General features: G+C 36.5%; 1 protein-coding gene across 1 annotated transcript in view; it reads left to right on the top strand.

The window, feature by feature from the left end:
* Positions 1 to 1,312: 1,312 nt before the first annotated feature.
* LOC131030546 (uncharacterized) overlaps positions 1,313 to 20,238 on the top strand; it is a 28,660-nt gene continuing 9,734 nt past the window's right edge. Inside the window, exons 1-2 of the mRNA XM_057961409.2 lie at positions 1,313 to 1,800; positions 1,979 to 2,016. Of these exons, the coding sequence (XP_057817392.1) occupies positions 1,411 to 1,800; positions 1,979 to 2,016 (428 nt within the window). The 5' untranslated portion in view covers positions 1,313 to 1,410. The remainder of the gene's footprint in view (positions 1,801 to 1,978; positions 2,017 to 20,238) is intronic.

Genomic DNA, 20,238 nt, shown 5'->3' with positions numbered 1-20,238 from the left:
GAATCTCAAAAAGTGTGGATTTCGAGGATTGTTGATTTGTGTTCTTTACGAGAAGGATGAGGAGAGATCTCCCCATCTTTTCCATTAGTGTGGCTTCTCAAGTACCTTTGGCATTTATGGTGGAGCACTTGGAAGCAGGCTTGTGTTCATGCCTCACCTTTGACAGAGTTTTAGAGGAGCATGAGAAGGCCACCCACCAAGGTTCTCTTTCTTCAGGTGGCTTGGCCCAACTTGCATATTTTGGCAAATTTGGTTGGAAAAGCATTAAAGAATATTTCATGGAAGAAAGATGGTAGTGCATTAAATTCGGCAATGAATTGTTGGTGTGATTTAAGAGACAATTTACAAATGGATGGCCATCTAGAGCCTCCAGAGATGGAGGTGACAAAAGTTTTGGGTTTAGCTGCAAGTAGTTTAAGGGTGAACTATATAAGGAGGAGGTAGGTTTGTGGTAAAAAAACTCGGTGAGAAGGTAAGTGGAAACCACCATCCCCTGGATTAATTAAGATTAATATTGATGGCTCATCTAGGGGTAATCTTGGGCATGGTAGAGTAGGAGGTATTGGGAGAGATAGTTATGGTAAGGTTCTTTCCTTCTTCTCAATTTATAAGGGATACTAGACTAACAATCTTATTAAGGTTCAAGTGGTGCTCATTGCCTTAGAGAGGTGTTGTGAGTTGGGATGGAGAAATGTCATTTGTGATATAGATACTCAGATTCTGGTTAATATGTTAAATAAGCAAGAGTTTGGTGAGGCGAGTTGGCAATTGGCCTATGTGGCTAGACAAATCTTGTGGTTGAGAAACTCTTTGGAGTTTGTTTCTTTTGTTTATATTTTGCGAGAATGGAATGGTGTTGTAGATTGCTTGGTTAAATGGACCTCATAATATATGGGTGAATGGTGTGTTGTTGGATGGGAGAATCTCCCTTTGGAGTATTCTTAAAGGTTTGAGAGGTTAATTCTTGAGGATAATCAGTGATTGTTGAGTGTTTTCCTAGAATTGGTTCTAAGATTGATTGTGGGTTCCTTTGTTGGTTGGTGGTTTCTTCTCTATTGTACTAATGAATCTTTCAATTAAGAATTTTTTACCCCTTATTCATTTATAATATGCTTAATAAATTGTAAACGAAAAAAAGATGTTATTAAAAAAAAATCACAAATTTCAAATCTCCAAAAATATAATAGATACTTTTATATAATAACACAATTAAACACCTCACACATAATAAAAATACCCTATAATCTCATAAACCATAAATGAGTCACTTAGAAATTAAGAGCAAAAGAGTAAGCTTAAAACCAATTAAACAACAAATAAACACCAGAAGCAAAGATATTTTCTGAATCGTTTAAATGTCAGTCCGCGCACGCGGATTTACACAACCCCTAAGCAGAAAATTGCTTGAAGATGAGCTGCACAGTTAGCTTCAATGCAAGCTTGCAGTTTGTTAACAAGAAGTCCGTAAATTTGCATGGAATCGACTCCCCAACCTCCCGCTGCACAAAATCGTCAAACAAAAGCTTTAAGCATTTCAATACTAATAATAGTTGCCTGTGTCTGAGCAAGGAGATAAAAGTAGGCCGTAAATTGGTTGTGGTAAGAGCATTTTGGAATTGGTTTGAATCGACTGAAGATAAAAATGGGGAAGATATTTACATCGAAGAAATTCCAGAATTTAATTCTTTGGCAAATTTTACCAAGCTCCGCAAAAATGAAATCGGTGGAGACGATTTGCAGACCGCGATTGTTAGTTATGGCAAGAAATTTCTGTGGTCGATTCTTCAGCCCGGAACCCAGGTTAAAGAATTATCATTTTTGCGTTTAACAGAAAATTAGTCTGGTTTTCATATTTGAAAATATAATTCGTCTTTTCAGCTCATAGCGAATATAATTTCTTTTTAATTTTTTATATATTTGAAATTTTTATAATTAAAATTTTTCTAGTTGCCCTAACATGGTTTTCATTTATCTCCAGGTTGATTTGGTAGCTGTTATTCACATTGCTGATAAAGAGTAATTCTTGAACTTGATTTTATATTTGGTCATTTTTAATGAAATGGAATTGGCAGTTATTTTATTTTCGTGTTTATTTTTAATTTTAATTTAATTGTTTGGGAGAAGTCCATGTGGGGTAAACATGAATGAATGTAAGATTTTTAATGATGTCTATGAGATATCTAAGGGATCAAGAGACACAAAATTAATACATTTTAAATTTTTTTTGGGATGTCAGCTTTTCCATTATGAATCTTGACCAAGAAACACATTGTTTCGTGAAGTCTTGTTTTATCAAATAGCTAGTTCAAACTGTGCACCTTCAAGTTGTTTTCAAACGGAATAAGAATATCCTCTTAAGCAACACACTGAATGATGAAGTGCCATTTGATTTCAACCAACCCTTTGTTACAAAAGGTGCAAGTTTTTCCCAATCTTCCTTGGGGACTGCCCATCTACCTATTTCACATCTAAGATGATGAGAACTGGTCCTCAATTACATGATTAAAATTTTAACCTTTTCTTTAGTTGTAGCCATCAAATAGGCTTTTTCCTCATGCTTCCACCTAGGGTTGAATTCTTGACATAGTGTACTTTTTTGTCCAATCTGTTTTGTCCACATGACATCCCTGAATTTTTCCAACACCAACTTTTTTTATTTCCTCATTAGTATTAGGACGTTTTTGCAAATTAACGTTCCATTTGTCCATCCATTTGTTGTTTTACTTCCTCAAAGTCTTTTTCCTATAGTTTAATTCCTCCTCCATAGCCATTTTTGGCCAATGATGCTTAGCCACGTTTTCTACCTTTCTAAGTAGCTTAACAAACGAATTATCACTGATGCTGCCATCAGGAACATACCAGCCTGCTAAAAGGATCTCATAGGGGATTGTTGATTTGATTTTGAGATTACTAGTGCTTAGATGTGTTTGATTTCTTTCTAATTGGCTCCACTTGTGGTTTGACATGCTACTCCCCCAAACCTCACAACCATAGAGGATAACTGACACAACCAACAAATCAAAAAGGATTTTCTCGGTCTTCCAATCCCATAACTCCACAACATTGGAAGGCTCATACTCAATGATGTGATTCATTAATGCCACATAGCCAGGAAACTTTTGTGGTCTTTTGCTTTCTCTGAATGTGCCTCTAGGAGCTGCATACTTTTCTGCATCTTGCATAGTCTAGCTAGCCCATAGAGGTCTCTTTCGACCAATATCAATATCTCTCGAACCATCAGTAGGTTCCAAAGGCTCAACTGGATCAATAGCCTCTTCAGGTTCAGTAGACTCCCTCTGGATCTCGGGAGTATGATCAACATCCATGTCCTAAGGAGTCTCTTGGTCTTCATTATCTATCTTCATGTATGAACCTTTAGATCTTTTGAATGCAACATCTTCTTCAAAAGAGACATCCCTGCTGATCTCTATTTGTTTCTGTCCTGGAATGTAAATCCTGTAGGCTTTTGAAGATTCACTGTAACCCACAAATATTCCTTTCTTGACAAATGGTTCTAACTTAGATCTCTTATCTTTAGGCACATGAATATAAACAAGACAACCAAAGATTCTCAAATGACTAACCTCAGGTTTCACACCTGTAAATATTTCTTCAGGAGTCATACTCTCCAATATTCAATGAGGGCTCTGATTCTGAACATGCATTGCAGTTCTGGATGCTTTTGCCCAAAGGAAGGTTTGTAAGTCTTGATCATGGATCATAGATTTGGCTGCCTCAACTATGGATCTATTCTTCCTTTCTTCAACTCCATTTTGTTGGGGATTGTAAGGAACACAAAACTCCCTCTTAATCCTTGCCTCAATACAGAAATTACAGAAGCTTCCAGAGATGTATTCTCCTCCGTTATCAAATCTCAGAACCTTAATCGTTTTCCTGGACAAATCTTCTACTTGAGCCTTAAATTCTTTGAATTTCTCAAGCACTTCTTCAGATTCCTTAGACTTTAAAAAATAAATCCAAGTCTTTCTAGAGTAGTCATCAATGAAAGTTACATAATACCAAAAACCACTCAAGGATGCCACAGGCATTAGACCACACAAATCAGAATGAACAAGATCTAGAATACATTTTGATCTACTTTCACTACTATGAAAAGGACCCTTAGTATTTTTACCCATTGCACATCCTCTACAAGTACCATTATGCCTTTGATGGAGATTTGGAAGGCTGGTAACCATCTTCTTCATGGATGGAAGAGCTTTGAAGTGAAGGTGAGCAAGTCTCCTATGCCATAGCTCGCTTGAACTGGTTGTTCAAATTATGTAGCAATGGTCGGATGATTCTAAATGTTCAAATGTCTAATTGGCATAAACGGCCTTAGACATTTGTATGAGTATTCCTTATTTCTATCCTTGATCATACTTAAGTGTAGATGATAATATTATATTATGATCGATTTAATCATGGATATGACAATCAGTTTATACATACCATTGATTCTATGTATAATCAGTAATAGTTTTATATTACTGATTATACATAATATCAATTGTAGTTGTATATCGATTTGTATGTGCTATGATTAAATATTGTTATGATAATCTAATTATCCGATTGCATATTGTTTGGTTTTTACGTTGATTATTATTATCAGTGGTTATCAATAAACATGGCTCCACATAGGAGTCACGACTCTATGTTGACCGTCTTGCATATATATAATATCGACTATCACATTCGGTCGATATGATGAAAACAACGAACAATATACAGAGTGTGCAGTCGACTTACAAAGGTCGATATTAATACATGTGCGAAGACAATATCATTGAGCAATTTGGATTACAATAAGTCTGTGATACTGTTGAATGATATTGTGTGATATGCAGTTACTTAATCAACATAATTCGAATTGTGGATATTTCGATTTACAGTGTAAACAACTTTATAAGAATTCTAATATATATGCTACTGAGTATAATTCAACATTATTTGCAATCTGAAAATTATCAAGACATCAGTGATCTATATATCCTGCAAATTGAATTATATAGGAATTTGTAGTATTAGAATAAAACTAAGTGACAATAAATTTTTTTAAAATACCATATATATAAATCTGATCCAACTTTAACATGCTATCAGAGCCAGGTTAAGGAAAAGATCAGATCAGATTTACAAAAGCGAGATTATCCTTCTGCTACCATCTTCAAAATCATCATCTCCTATCAACATCAAGATGGTGAATGTGATTAGAATTGAAGACAGACTCGAGGGAGCATCTAATTTCGTATCTTGGAAGTTAAGAATGATGCTTGCCTTGAGTGAAAACGAATTAGATGGATTTGTGAAGAAAGCCATACCGGAACCAGAAGAAGAAGATGAAAAGCTTCAATGGATGAGAAAGAACAATAAAGTCATGAAGATGTTAGTTGACTCAGTGAAAGATCATATTGTGCCAATTATCTCCAGGATGGAGACTGCCTATGGCATGTTCAAATCATTAGAGAACATGTATGAGATAAACAACACAAGCCGAGGTCTTGCTCTAAAGCAACAACTGCATGTCAAAATGACAAAAGGCGAATTCATCACCTCATACTTCATGAGGATTACTGAATTGAAAGATCAACTCTCTACTATAGGTCACACAATGGAGAGCAAAGAGTTAACCATGCTGGAACTAAATGGTCTCCCCTCCTCATGGGAGGCATTTATTCAAGGGATAAGTGCAAGATCAAAACTTCCGAAGTTTGATCGATTAAAGCAAGATTGCATTCAAGAAGAGTCAAGATTGGCTATAAAAGGCATTGGCCAAAGCTCCATAAATGAAGACATTCATGTTCTTGCCTCTCACTCCACAAAGATGAAGGGTAAGAAAGGACACTCCAAAAGAAAGAAAGATGAGGAATCAAATGGTGCTCCTACACACAAAAGAAGGAAGGACATTTCAGAAATCCAGTGCTTTAGATGTGACAAATATGGTCACTACGCAATGAAATGTCCAACTGGGACTATGCCTCAAGCCTCCATTACGAATGTTGGTGAGACTATTCGACAAAAGGATTCAGATGGATTCATATTCTGATTTGAAAGAAATAAGTTTTCTTTTTGGATGAATAATGTTCATGAATTTAATATGTAGTTTTTTGTTAATTCATGCAATTACATTATGCGTGTTATTTGTGAAACAACTTTGTCAGTAGATGTTCGCTTACGACAAGCTGCATTTGGATATCTTGTGTTTTAAATTTCTTCAATTTACTATGAGAAATTTGTCCCTTATATTTAGGACATCTTTAGAATCACAATCCGTTGCTTTTTAGGCTATAGAGTTTTAAAGTTCTATTTGTAATGAAGGGATTGAAATTCAAGAGAAATATGCAAAAGACTTCAGTGGAGATCTTGAGATTTTGCTATAGAAGTGCAACAGTCCACTGGAGAAAATTATCGAGGCATTTATGAAGATGATGATAGCATCTAGGGTCACAAACAAAGTTAAGACAAGAGGGCTCTCCCAGTGAGAGGGAGCATACTGCAAGGATATCTTGTTCATATACTTTTGTTATAAAGGGAGCAACTAAGAAGATGTGCTTCGATTGATATCTGAGGATCTTGATCATATTGATTTAGAGGGAGTGGACCATGTCAAGATGGTTTCTAGTGATCAATCAAAGGACTATGATTCATGGGATGGAGTCCCATGTATATAGACTGGAAGACCTTTCTGCTGACTCCTAGGTCATGAGATTTTTGGACAGATGAATACTTGGTGAGCCTGGAATACACCAAGAGTGATGCAGACTCCAATCTTGTATTTCATGAAAGGTCAAGGCATGTGGAGATCAAGTGGAAAGGCATGATATTCAGTTAAGATACATTAGTACTAATGAGCAAACGAAAAACATTCTCACCAAGCCTCTCTTCGAAATAAAGTTTGTGTACTTTCAAGGTAAGCTTGGTATGGTAAAGACTGAAGCCCTAGTTGAGATTGAGTCTCAACATCATTGATTTAGTTATATGTTATACTAATGTATTCTTCTATTTAAGCAAAGATGTTTAATGTGTAAAATCTTGTTAATGCATTTCTCTTTGAGAGAGACTTAAGGAGAAAACCCTTATCTACACCCTCTGATATGGTCCATGGTAGATGTCATGTGTGTGACTCCATGACAATTTTGGTTTAGTGCTTGATGAGCCCCTGTGAACATTATTGTGAAATGACAATCTCTCAATAATGAACACTTGTACATCTGATCATTATCGTAAGGTGACGATCTTACGATATTGATTGATCATACCATTATGATGGATATCTTGAGACGTGATATCTATGGACATGTCATAATGGTTTATATCTCTAGTAATAATATCTATGGATATGCCATAATGGTGGATATCAGGAGACGTGATATCCATGGATAAGCCATAATGGTGGATATTACATAAAGAGATTCTCATGGTGGATTTCATGTGACGTGAAATCCGTGGACATGCCATGAAGTAATATCTTTGGATATGCCATAATGGTGGATATCATGAGACGTGATATCCACGGATAAGCCATGATGGTTGATATTACATAAGTAGATATTCATGGTGGATATTATGTGACGTAATATCCATGGACATGCCATGAAGTAATATCCTTAAAATGCCATAATGGTGGATATCATGAGACAGGATATCTGTGGACAAGCCATAATGGTGGATATTACGTTATATGGTTATGGTGGATATCATGTGACGTGATATCTGTGGATATGCCATAACCCTTGATATCATACTGAGGTGATATCTTTCTCTCACACAATAAATGGAGCTATTGTGTTCACAACAAGGTGTTATTACTTATTGAAAGATAGAAGGAATTCCTCCCTAGCTAAGAGGGAGTGTTCAAATTATGTAGCAACGGTCGGATGATTCTAACCCTTCAAATGTCTAATTGGCATAAACGGCCTTAGACATTTGTATGAGTATTTCTTATTTCTATCCTCGATCATACTTAACTGCTTATTATATGATGACCCGATTTAATCATCGATATGACAATCAGTTTATATATACCATCGATTCTATGTATAATCAGTAATAGTTTTATATTACTGATTATACATAATATCGATTTGTATGTGCTATGATTAAATACTGTTATCATAATCTAATTATCCGATTGCATATTGTTTGGTTTTTACGTTGATTATTATTATCAATTGTTATCAATAAACATGGCTCCACATAGGAGTCATGACTCTATGTTGACCGCCGTGCATATATATAATATCGACTCACATTCGGTTGATATGATGAAAATAGTGAACAATATACATAGTGTGCAGTCGACTTACAAAGGTTGATATTAATATATGTGCAAAGACAATATCATTGAGCGATCTGCATTACAATAAGTCTGTGATACTGTTGAAGGATATCATGTGATTTGCAGTTACTTAATCAACATAATTCGAACTGTGGATAGTTCGATTTACAGTGTAAACAACTTTATAAGAATTCTAATATATATACTACTGAGTATAATTCAACGTTTCTTGCAATCTGAAAATTATCAAGACATCAGTGATCTATATATTCTGCAAATTGAATAATATAGGAATTTGTAGTATTAGAATAAAACTAGGTGACAATAAATTTTTAAAAAATACCATATATATAAATCTGATCCAACTTTAACACTAGTGGAATCATGCATCAATGCTTGGATTGAACGAGTGGACAATCTATATAGATTCTCTTGACAAACACCAATCACTCGGGCTGTTTTAGTGCTAGAGTTCTTTGGCCAAGCAAGGACTTTTCCCTCGGAAAATGCAACTTGATATCCTCTGTCTTCTAAAGCTGAAATTGATATAAGTTTCCTTTTGATTCCTGGCACGAATAAGACATCACTTAAATGAAGAGGGATGCCAGAATCTAGGCGAAGAGAGGTGTTTCCAACACCTTTTACTGAATAGCAAGCATCATCTCCAATTATCACTTGAAGGTGAGTTTCTCTTTCTACTAAATCTGAGAGATGTTCTCTATAACTTGTAATGTGACGTGAAGCGCCACTATCAATCAACCATGTGGTACTATCGGTTGGAACATTGCTTGATAGGGTAGAGATGAATAGAAATCCACTTGAATTATCTCTTGATTCCTTCAAAGGAGAGACATCATCCACATCCATAGTAGAGGCATGATGATTTGATCTTGCTGGACAATCTTTAGCATAGTGACCATACTTGTCACATCTGAAGCATTGAATTTGAGAGAGATCCTTCTTCTTCTTTGATTCAGGAGCAGCATCTGATTTCCTGTCTTTATTCCTCTTGAAATTTGCTTTTCTCCCTTCTCTTCTTTTCCTCTTTGAAGTTTGAGTAGCAAGAACATAATTGTTTTCATTGTGAGAGCTACGACCAATACCTCTTGCTGCCAACCTGGATTCTTCTTGAATGCAATCTCCTCTAAGGCAATCAAACTTTGGTAGCTTAGATCTTCCACTGATATTTTGGATAAAAGGCTCCCAAGATTGAGGAAGACCGTTAAGTGCCAAAATGACTAAGTCCCTATCTTCAACTATGTCTCCAATGGTATATAGTTGATCTTTCAATTCAGTAATCTTCATAAAGAAGGAGATGACTGAATCTCCTTTAGCCATCTTGATGTGATGAAGCTATTGCCTTAGAGCAAGAGCTCTGTTGGTGTTATTGATCTCATACAATCCTTCCAAGGTTTTGAACATTTCTCTAGCTGTCTTCAACTTGGAGATAATGGGCACAAGGTGATCTTTTACGGAATCGATCAATATCTTCTTGGCCTTCGTGCCATTCTTTCTCCATTGTGTTTTCTCAGTCTCATCGGAAGGCTCGGGCACTTCTTTCTCCATGAACTCGAGAATATCGTTTTCTTCTAATGCAATTAGAACTCTAAACTTCCAAGAGCTGAAGTTAGAGAGGCACCATCAAGTCTATCTTCAACCTTGAGTCCGTTCACCATTCTCGATGCTAAGGTAGATGTCCTAAGGAGAAGAGAAGAGTATGCTGATTAAATAATTCTGATCACAATCTTTGCTTAAGCCTGCTTTGATACCATGTTCAGTTTTGGATCAAAAGTTAAAAATTACAGAAGTATAGAAATTATATCTTTGATATAATTTAATTAATACAGAGAATTTTCCTTAATTTCAAGGCCGATATAATGAAGTGAAGGCTCCTCACTCAAGGCCGAAATATCTGAAGCAATATGTCAATGTATAGAAGATGTTGAATATGCTGAAATATCGAATATGCTGAAGATATCGATCCTTTCTTTAATTGCTAGGTTTTTTTCAATGTATTTGATTCACAAATGAAAGAGAATCGCATTAATATATAGACCAATCAAGGTGCCTCTTCAAGAATAGACAACCTCAAGAAAGACGTCTTTTCAAGCACGAAATGAGGTGACTTTCCTATCAAGTCGGCAATCATGAAACATTTATTTATTAATTACAAGGAGGCGTCACACACTTGTGTCGGCCTCATACATTTAAATATTTGTATGGAGATATATGCAAAGAATCTCCCGCCACTACAGTAACATCAACAAGTTGTAGCCATCAAATAGGCTTTTTCCTCATGCTTCCACCTAGGGTTGAATTCTTGACAGTGTACTTTTTTGTCCAATCTGCTTTGTATACATGACATCCCCGAATTTTTCCAACACCAACTTTTTATCTCCTCATTAGTATTAGAACGTTCTTGCAAATTGATGTTCCATTTGTCCATCCATTTGTTGTTTTACTTCCTCAAAGTCTTCTTCCTACAGTTTAATTCCTCCTCCACAACCATTTTTGGGCCAGTGATGCTTAGCCACGTTTTCTACCTTTCTTAAGTAGCTTAACAAACGAATTATCATTGATGCTGCCATCAGGAACATACCAGCCTGCTAAAAGGATCTCGTAGGGGATTGTTGATTTGATTTTGAGATTACTAGTGATTAGATGTATTTGATTTCTTTCTAATTGGCTCCACTTGTGGTTTGACATGCTACTCCCCCAAACCTCACAACCATAGGGGATAACTGACATGACCAACAAACCAAAAAGGATTTTCTCGGTCTTCCAATCCCATAACTTCACTTTCCTACACCTATCCCGGAGAAAGTAAGAAGCTCTCCATCCTCCTTGAATCCTTTTGGACCACATTCTTTTCTGTTCTCTTGGGTAAATTTGATATAACCAAGCTTCTTAAATCTCGTGTGTGGGTAAGCGTGGACTGCATTCTTTTCCGTTCCCTTGGTTTTTTGCATGGATCACATTCTTATTCCACAATCGTAACTACACAAACCTGTTTTCTGTGTTCTACCTTAACGTAGTATGATTCGATGGTGATGTTCTATATGCTCTATTGAAACCATGCTGCTTGTTACATAAGTATTCATCCTATTAGATTTGGTGGCAGCTTGTGGGTCCAATTTGGCTTTTGACTACTTTAAACCGACAGGGAGGGATGCTGTCACTAAGTCTGATGGGTGGACTTCAGGGTAATGGTAGTATGTGTGATGCTCTATATGCCATATGAAAACCATGTTGCCCATTCCATCTGTATCCTGGGATCCACCCTGTTAGATTCTGTTACATCACCAATCGTTGTGGGTATTATTTGGCTCTTGGAATACTTCAAACCCATGAGGAGGGATGCTGCCGCTAAGTCTGATGGGGTGGAATCTAGGACGATAGTAATATGTGCGACTTGAATGGGACATCATTGTCATGTTGTAGTGATGTCATGGGCTGCCTTTACAACTGTGCAGGGTAAGCATTGATCACATTCTTACACCAGAACCATAACTGCACAATCTCACCATATGTTTGCTGTTATTATGACCTGCTTCACTCATTGCCATTATATTACAACCAGAACCCCACAACCTCACCACTTGTTAACTTCTTTGGGGTTATATGCAACCCTACTATAGTTAGGGGGATATGAAACTAGATCACACTCTTATGTCACCTTTATATCAGAGACCTTTAAACATGTACAGGGGTTTTTGTTATGTTTACTTTGTGGTTCATATTAACTAGTGCAAAACCTTAGCAAGCAATTGTCCCAATGGCTATTGAGAATAGAAAAAAAATTCAAATTGAAGGAAATCCCAGTTTTCTCCCTTTTTTAGAATCTTGGATGTATATGGGAAAACCTTGTTTTTTTGGGAGACAATGATAAAAGTTGGCATACTTTCTGTATAACTTTCATTATATGATGAAAGTTCTATGTTCTTTGGGATTGTTAATTTTATGATCAGATTAATAGAATGCAGATATAAAACAATTCAATCAAATTTGCACAGCATATACCCTGGGAAAACCCTCCAACGTGAGGGAGAAAAACCCAGCAACAAATGTCTCTTATTATATTAATCAAATAGCAAGATGTCTTTACAAAAAACCGCTTCACCCCTTGAAGCTAGATGTATGAAACAATCCACACTTGATGTTACATGAACTGCTGGTGGTGATATTAGATCTGCTGTGTAAGATTGGACTGCAGTGAATATTATTTGAACTACCGTGTATGATATTTGATCTGCCTTGAATGTGCGGACTGTGATTGTGTGTGCATATTGATTGCCAAGGAGGCGAGAATCAATCTCCCTTTATACCCAAGCAAAGGTGACTCTTTATCAAGAGTCGGTTCCCTTCGAACCAAGACCACCCTTCTTTAGAGCACGGTGACCTTTCATAAGGGTGGCGGACTTCTCCAAAAGTTGGCCCCCCTTAATAAATATATATTTGTTTTCCAAACAAATGCATTTCACTTTATTAATTATCGGCCAACTCCAAATATGCAAGGCTGATGGCCAATTGCATATTTGGTAAAATCGGCAACAGGGACTATGGTTCTTGTTGAAGCGAATATGATCTAGTAGTGCAAATCTGTCCTAGGGCATCCAAACCTCATATACTCTGCCAAATTTCTGTTCTTGTGGCTGGGCGAATTAGTATGGAATCTGAGCTATGAATCTACCTTATATCTAGGCGAACTATTGATCATTCTGAGCTCCATTCCAGAACTGAATCTGATCACCATTGTGGAGCAGACTTGTGCCAATTATGGGTGACTATGCTGGGCGATATTGAGTTGTCCAACTCACTAATTTAGAGCAGCGATCATCCTCTTCTGTGGTGCCAAAACCCTACTCGTGGGATCAACGAATTAGGGCCTACACATCAGTGATTTAGATTGGGCGAAGCTCTGCCCTAGGTTGATGACTGAATCAGATAAGTGATCTGATCTTCATTGTACTTGTAATTTGCTCATAATTAAAGGATTTTGATCTGGACTTGATTCTGGGTTTTTCCTGCAAGAGGGAGGTTTTCCCAGGGTATTCTTGGTGTCTTGTCTCTTTTGTGTGATTGATTTGTGTTATTTCTAAGTTATTCTAAATCTGATCACTAAAATCAACATTTCCCTCATGCTTCCTCCTAGGGTTGAATTCTTGACATAGTGTACTTTTTTGTCCAATCTGCTTTGTCCACATGACATCATTGAATTTTTCCAACACCAACTTTTTTATGTCCTCATTAGTATTAGGACGTTCTTGTAAATTAACATTCCATTTATCCATCCGTTTGTTGTTTTACTTCCTCAAAGTCTTCTTCATATAGTTTAATTCCTCCTCCATAACCATTTTGGGCCAGTGATGCTTAGCCACATTTTCTACCTTTCTTAAGTAGCTTAACAAACGAATTATCACTGATGTTGCCATCGCGAACATACCAGCCTGCTAAAAGGATCTCGTAGGGGACTGTTGATTTGATTTTGAGATTACTAGTGATTAGATGTGTTTGATTTCTTTCTAATTGGCTCCATTTGTGGTTTGAAGTAAGTAGTTAGATTACTTGATTCAAAATGAGATGTTTAAGTCAAATGTGCATACCAAGAAGTTCAATGAGAGAAAATCTAATTAAGGAAAAGCATGGCAGTTTAGCAAGGCACTTTGGAGTAGACAAGAAAATTGCATTGGTGAGCAACAATTGTTTTTTGCTGCAAATATACAAGGATGTCAAGAAATTTGATCAAAGTTGTAGGACTTGATAGTTCGAAAAAGGAAGTATTTGAAATGTTGGTTTGTAAAATGTATTAGCCATTACCAATACTGGAGAAACTTTGGGAAGAGTTAATATGGACTTTGCATTAGAACAATCAAGAATATAGTGAGGGAATAATTCAATATTTGTAGTAGTTTTTCTTACATGGCACATTTCATTTCATGTAGAAGAACAATGATGTAGTACATATAACTGACTAGTTTTTTAAGAAAGTTGTGAGGTTGCATGGTTTGCTGAAGAGTATTGTTTTTGATTGGGACACAAAATTGGTTGAATGTTTTCATGAACAAATTGTGGAAGAAGACGAAGACTTATGAAATTCAATCACTATATCACTCATAGATTGATTTGTAAACATCAGTTTAGGTGATTTTTTAAGATGTTTAGTAGGGGAGAATATGAGAATTGGGATATGATTCTACCATAGGCAGAGTTTGCATACAATAATTCAGTGACTGATATATAGGTAAAACACCATTTGAGATTGCATATGGCAAGGCATGTGTTTGCGATAAGAAAAACCAGTAATGAAGACCAGAAATGTAGAAGCAGTAGAGTTTGTAGAACATATGGAGCAAGTTCATGTGGAAGTAAAGAGTCACTTGGAAAAGATGAATGGTAGATATAAGGAAAAGGTTGATGAGAAAAGGAGACACAGGAAGGTTGCATTGGAGACAAAGTGATGGTATGTTTGAGCAAGAAAAGATTTCCACTTGGAATATACAATAAGTTGAATATGAAGAAATTTAGTCTTTGTAGAATTGTTGAGAGATTTCATATAGAAAATGGAAATGGAGTTACCGAAAGGATTGGGCATATCTCTAATATTGAATGTTTCAAGTCTTAATCAGTATCAAGAAAGGGAGTCAAAAAATAATGATTGGTAGTACAATGGCAAACTCAAATACCTCAACAACTAAAGGAGGAGATATAGGAGATTTTGGATGGTAGGGTGGAGATTTATAAACCTAGTAGGGGATGTTTTACTGCCTGTTCTTGTAATGCCCCCTTTTGGGAATTTTCTTAATTAAATCCTGAAACAACAATTTCAACTTAAGTTGAGAACTGTAATACAAAATTTATCCAAACTGAAGACATTTTATTATGATATTTAACTTAAATTTTAAGAATAGTTCAAGGATAGGACTCATCTTGATAACTTTCTCTGATCTACGGTATACTTGAGATATATACCTCACAGTTATACAGTGCTGCTGCTTAACTGAACCTTCAGATTAGAGTCATAATAAGATAGATTCTTCACCTTTTAGGCTCCTTTTCATATACCTTCTATTTCTTAGAGACATGCTCTTTAGAGTAGATTCTTTTTTAAGAGTCATGTCCCTTGTATCTTTAAATCATTTGACCCTTCCTTCCAGCAACAGTGCCTTCCCATTATGAAACTAGTCACACATCTTAATCATTTGTTTTCACTTTCTCATACTTTATTAGTTATTACCCTTGTGCCATCACTAATTATCGATTTAGTTAGATCAATGCCACAACAATATCAATTCTTTGCTTATCATTAGTTGGGTGATTAGTCAAATGCTACCATCTAATCATGGTTGCCAACTTATATTAGGCTCGATAAATTATTATCGATAACTAGTTGCCACTGTCTAACCTCAAATTTCTGTTTCTATATCAATTGTCTTCTTCACCCATAATTGTGTATCTTCATGTCATCGTTGTCTGAGGCATAGTAATTGATCGATGGGGTTAACTGGTCTTTGATCTTCGATGTCTTATTTCCGAAATATTTGCTGATTGTATGCAGTCGCAGCTCCTCATAATCCCTGCTTGATTGAATTTGTTTGACACCACCTTATACATTGCAAGTGGATGGGATGTCTCCAAGAGTCATGTTTGATGTCCCTTAGAATACCAATTAGTTATAACTTGTGAGCGCTGTCATTAGTCACAAAACTCGTGTCTCTTCCATTTATTGATAACTTAATATTATTACCGGCAACTAATCCTTGCCTTTAACTTGGTAATATAAGTTGCTGTTTACCATCTACGTGTGGCCTTAGTTACTTTTGGATTCTGCCAGGTCATTGTTTACGTGGCTGGCAATACATCTTTGTTGCACTTGATTATGTTCTATATGTGCTTGCCTTGCATTGCACGATTCACTACATAATTCCAAACGAATGGGCATGCTCAGAAAAAGGCTCAATAAACTCCCATTTATATTTGTCAACTTGATTTCCTTGTTTGATATTGTTAATTGGTGTTCTTGTATGATCGCTGTACATGGATACATTATATCTTTTATTATTGTTACTATGCTGATCTGTATATCGTATTGTTGACCTTTGTTGGATACAACTAAGATCGATGATCTTTGATTGACTTATAGCTTGACCTTCGGTCTTCGTGTGAGCTATTGTTCTCCTTTACTTATTCTTTATTTTACATATCATGCTGATCATGCCTTCATAGTAATCGGTTTCATGGTATTGATGTGTAATGACTAGTGATATTTGTGTTCCAACATCTTTGTGACTTCTTGGTCCATTCCTCATAATGATAAGCAATGCAGATTGTCATTGATGATAGTTCTCTGATATGCTCACTTTTCTTCATTTAGGGATGATTGCTTGATGGCTAACTTGTAGTTGTTATGCTGATATATTTCAGGTCTGATTATTGTGCTGACTTGCTTACTCAGATCGGTTTAGATGTATTACATGATTCTGTTACCATTCTCATTATCTGAACTGGCCAAATTTATAGATCCTCTTGGCTACTTCATGAATAGATATATGTATACCTTCCAATGATGTGCACCATTGTTGTCTTGCTGATGGGTTTGGAAAAAATCCTTGAAGTTATGTATCTATCATTGGTTAAGTTGATCAATGGTCACGATTTCGTACGTGTGAGAGTTGTTTCACCATGAGAACTTGGATGCTTGCAAGTCTTTATGACTTTGGTCTTATTGACTAGGACCATATATCCAGATTGTTCACTATCCCTTATTCATATTTATAAAGATAATACAAGGTGCTTTCTTAGTATTAACAATATTGGATAGGGTCTTGTTTGGGGACATCACAGTCTCCCCCTCTTGGAAAATGCTTGCCCACAAGCATTCTTAAATTTTGTCATGAGGGTTCTTGACTTTGAAACCTTGTACTTAGATGAGTGAAGTTTTGTAAGGATAACTTGTAATTACATTATTAACCGCACATGCAAATATACATATATACATGTCCCATTGTAAGGATTAAGCAACTACATCGTATAATATAAGCATGTTAGAGTTTGGGAGGAAGAGATGGGATGGGATTGCTTGGAGCCGTTTCTATACCAAGGCCAAGGGAGGTTGCTTCTAACCCCCTTGCTCAACTTGGAGGCTCCTACTCACTGTCCCATCAAGGCCTCATCTCCCTAAAACACTTGCCATCTTGTGAAGTTGGGGGGAGAATGTAACCAGGTTACTTGACTCTTCAATTGTAAGGACTCACTTCAAGGTTACTTACGAGCCCCTCACAACCTCTCCGTTGCATCTCAAGCCCACAACACAAGATGGGTTTTATACAATCAATCTTTATGCATTCCCTCTTGCAAGATAGGGGGGAAGACGTAACGGGTGACTTGACTCCTCAATTGTAAGTACCTGATTTTAGGTTACTTACGAGCCCCTCGTGACCCATCTCTTACTCTTCAAGCCCTCTCCCATAAGAGGATTACAGATTGTATTTCGCATGCATGTGAAAACATGAAGTGTACATATGAATGCATGAAGACACCGATCATACACAAAGTATACACTTGTTCAAACACAAAGCATACATTTGAAAACACAAAGCATACACATTGGATATATGTAGGCACGAAGCATACACACAAATATTCAATTGTTAGATTACAGACTAGAATGATTTATTCATTCATCTTTTACGCTACAGGGAGGTAGGATCATTGCTCTGATACCATTGTAATGTCCCTTTTTAGTAAAAACCCTAATTTTTGCTCTAAATCACCATTTTCATGTAAAACAATAAATGGAACGAGAGGCATACCTGACTGAGATCCTACAATAGGTTACGAAACCATTGGAATGTATATAATTAATAATATGAATCTTATAAGAAAGACAATTAAGCCTAAATTCTCAATACTTAGAGATAGGAACATTAACTTAACTATAGTTTTTGTTTAATTCCTTATCGAAACTCTACCATAAGAAAGTGCGAGTAAGGAGGAACAATAAAGTGTAGAAGAGACCCTCTACCCTGGGCCCAATAGCGGTGTGAAAGCTAGAGCCCCCTTGTCCTCATGGGACCATTGGTCGACTACCATGAGGTGGTCTACCTAGTGAGGTATCTGTTGGTGTCTGTTTTATTATCTACCAAACATTAGAATAAAATACCACAAGGTGACTCTATCCTCTCCTGAAAAACCACTGCTTATGTTAAGATTGTGAGAAGATCATATGGTGATTCCAAGGTCTATATGTGCGAACAAGCGACTTTAGTGGGATAGCTTCTTGGGTAGTGTATGTTGAAAATCTCAAGGGGGACTTACGCTTATCAACTGATATCATTCAAGTTGAACTTAGTTAGATTTAACAATTTATGCTCTACGTTTTTGGATTTTCTGGTTTAGGACTTCAAAAAAGGATAAAAGAGGATAGGGTTTAGGAATTCTAATTATTCTAGGAACTCAAGAGATGGTGTAGACTGGGTGAGACTAATAACGATACTCTGTTTCACCACACTTGTGACAACTACGCAAAGTATGTGCAATCTTTTAGGATCGCGCTTATTATTTTCACACTTACGAATAGTACCAAGAATTGAACAATATTATTCCAAGTAGAAGTTAAACATCCACATTAAAGGCTCAGGCTAACTTTACACATTGAATGGAAATCATCCATCCAAAGAAAGTATGAGCAAAATCTCACCAATCTATACTATCAAATCTATCATTCATCTAACAACTTCAAAGCAAATAGCTTAAGCAAATTTAATCTAAGTTTTGAAGGGAATATGCAACCATGCAACCATTTAGCAATAAAAAGATTTCAAGACAATACTGATAATGAACTTTTATTACTCAAATACCTCTAAGCAACAATTTCATAAATCTCTCCACACTGAAATGAAATGAGAGAATGAGTTTATATAGAGTTTCTGAAAACAAATGAATGGTCGAGATCAATCTAAAATCAACGGTCCAGATCAAGACAACCTAACCCTAATCAAAATTTCCCAAAATAAGATCAAGATCAATTGCAAATGAGACAAGTGGCGCAAGATACTATCTTTTAGGATTGCACCCCCTTCTTTTGATATTCGATGAACCTAGACACAATTTGGTCAACTTCCTCCATTGTGACATGTGGCAACATGTTGATCCTGAATTCTAATCCTTCCAAGTCCTCTGCACATAGGGCAAAAATGATTTCCCATTCTAGTTCTTGCTTCCGAAAAGCATCTCTGATGGACAGGAGGCTCAATGCCTTAGCCAAATTTCTCTTCAAGATTGGTCCTATGATGGCAAAGAAGGTGTCTTGTGTTATGACTTTCAGATTCTCCAACTGCATGTCCCTTTCTTAGATAGTTTCTTTCCCAAGTATCTCTGTGACTATAAGGAAAATCTTGTCTAGAATTGCTTTTGTCTGTTCTTCTATTCTATCAGCATCAACCTTTACCTTTTCCAAGACTTCATTTCGTGGGACCAGTGTCCAATGCCAACTATTGAAGTCATAGGCAGCCCCTGCTTCAATTATCTTTCCATTTACCAATTCTTGTGGTGGGACTCCTTTTAGCTCTCTAAGGCATGGGATAATTCTATCTTGGATATCCTGGAAATCAGCCCACGCTTCTGCCATGATCACGATCCCGGAAAGTAAAGAAGAGGTTTGTTTATATGCTGATGATATTCCTTCCATAAACATGGCTGCTTCTTTTCTTGTACTTTCTATCCAATCTTTAGTCTCTCTGGTTGTCACTACTTCTTCCAAAGTGGAAGAGCTTCTGGATTTGCTTGATCAAGTGGCCTAGTAGTCAAATGTTGAATGTAATCTCTCAGGCGCTCAACTTCTCTCTTATACTTATTCTTCTTTCCTACTTCCCTATCCAGTCTTGCTTTCATGGAAGCAACTAAATTGTCCAGGTTTTCTTTTACTTGGGTCTTTGTGCTTGGCCCCAAGTCAAAGGTGG

This window comes from Cryptomeria japonica, chromosome 6 (genome assembly GCF_030272615.1).
Source record: "Cryptomeria japonica chromosome 6, Sugi_1.0, whole genome shotgun sequence".
Lineage (NCBI taxonomy): Eukaryota > Viridiplantae > Streptophyta > Pinopsida > Cupressales > Cupressaceae > Cryptomeria > Cryptomeria japonica.
The sequence above is the reverse complement of the archived record's forward strand: the minus strand, read 5'-3'. Positions and strand labels throughout refer to the sequence as shown.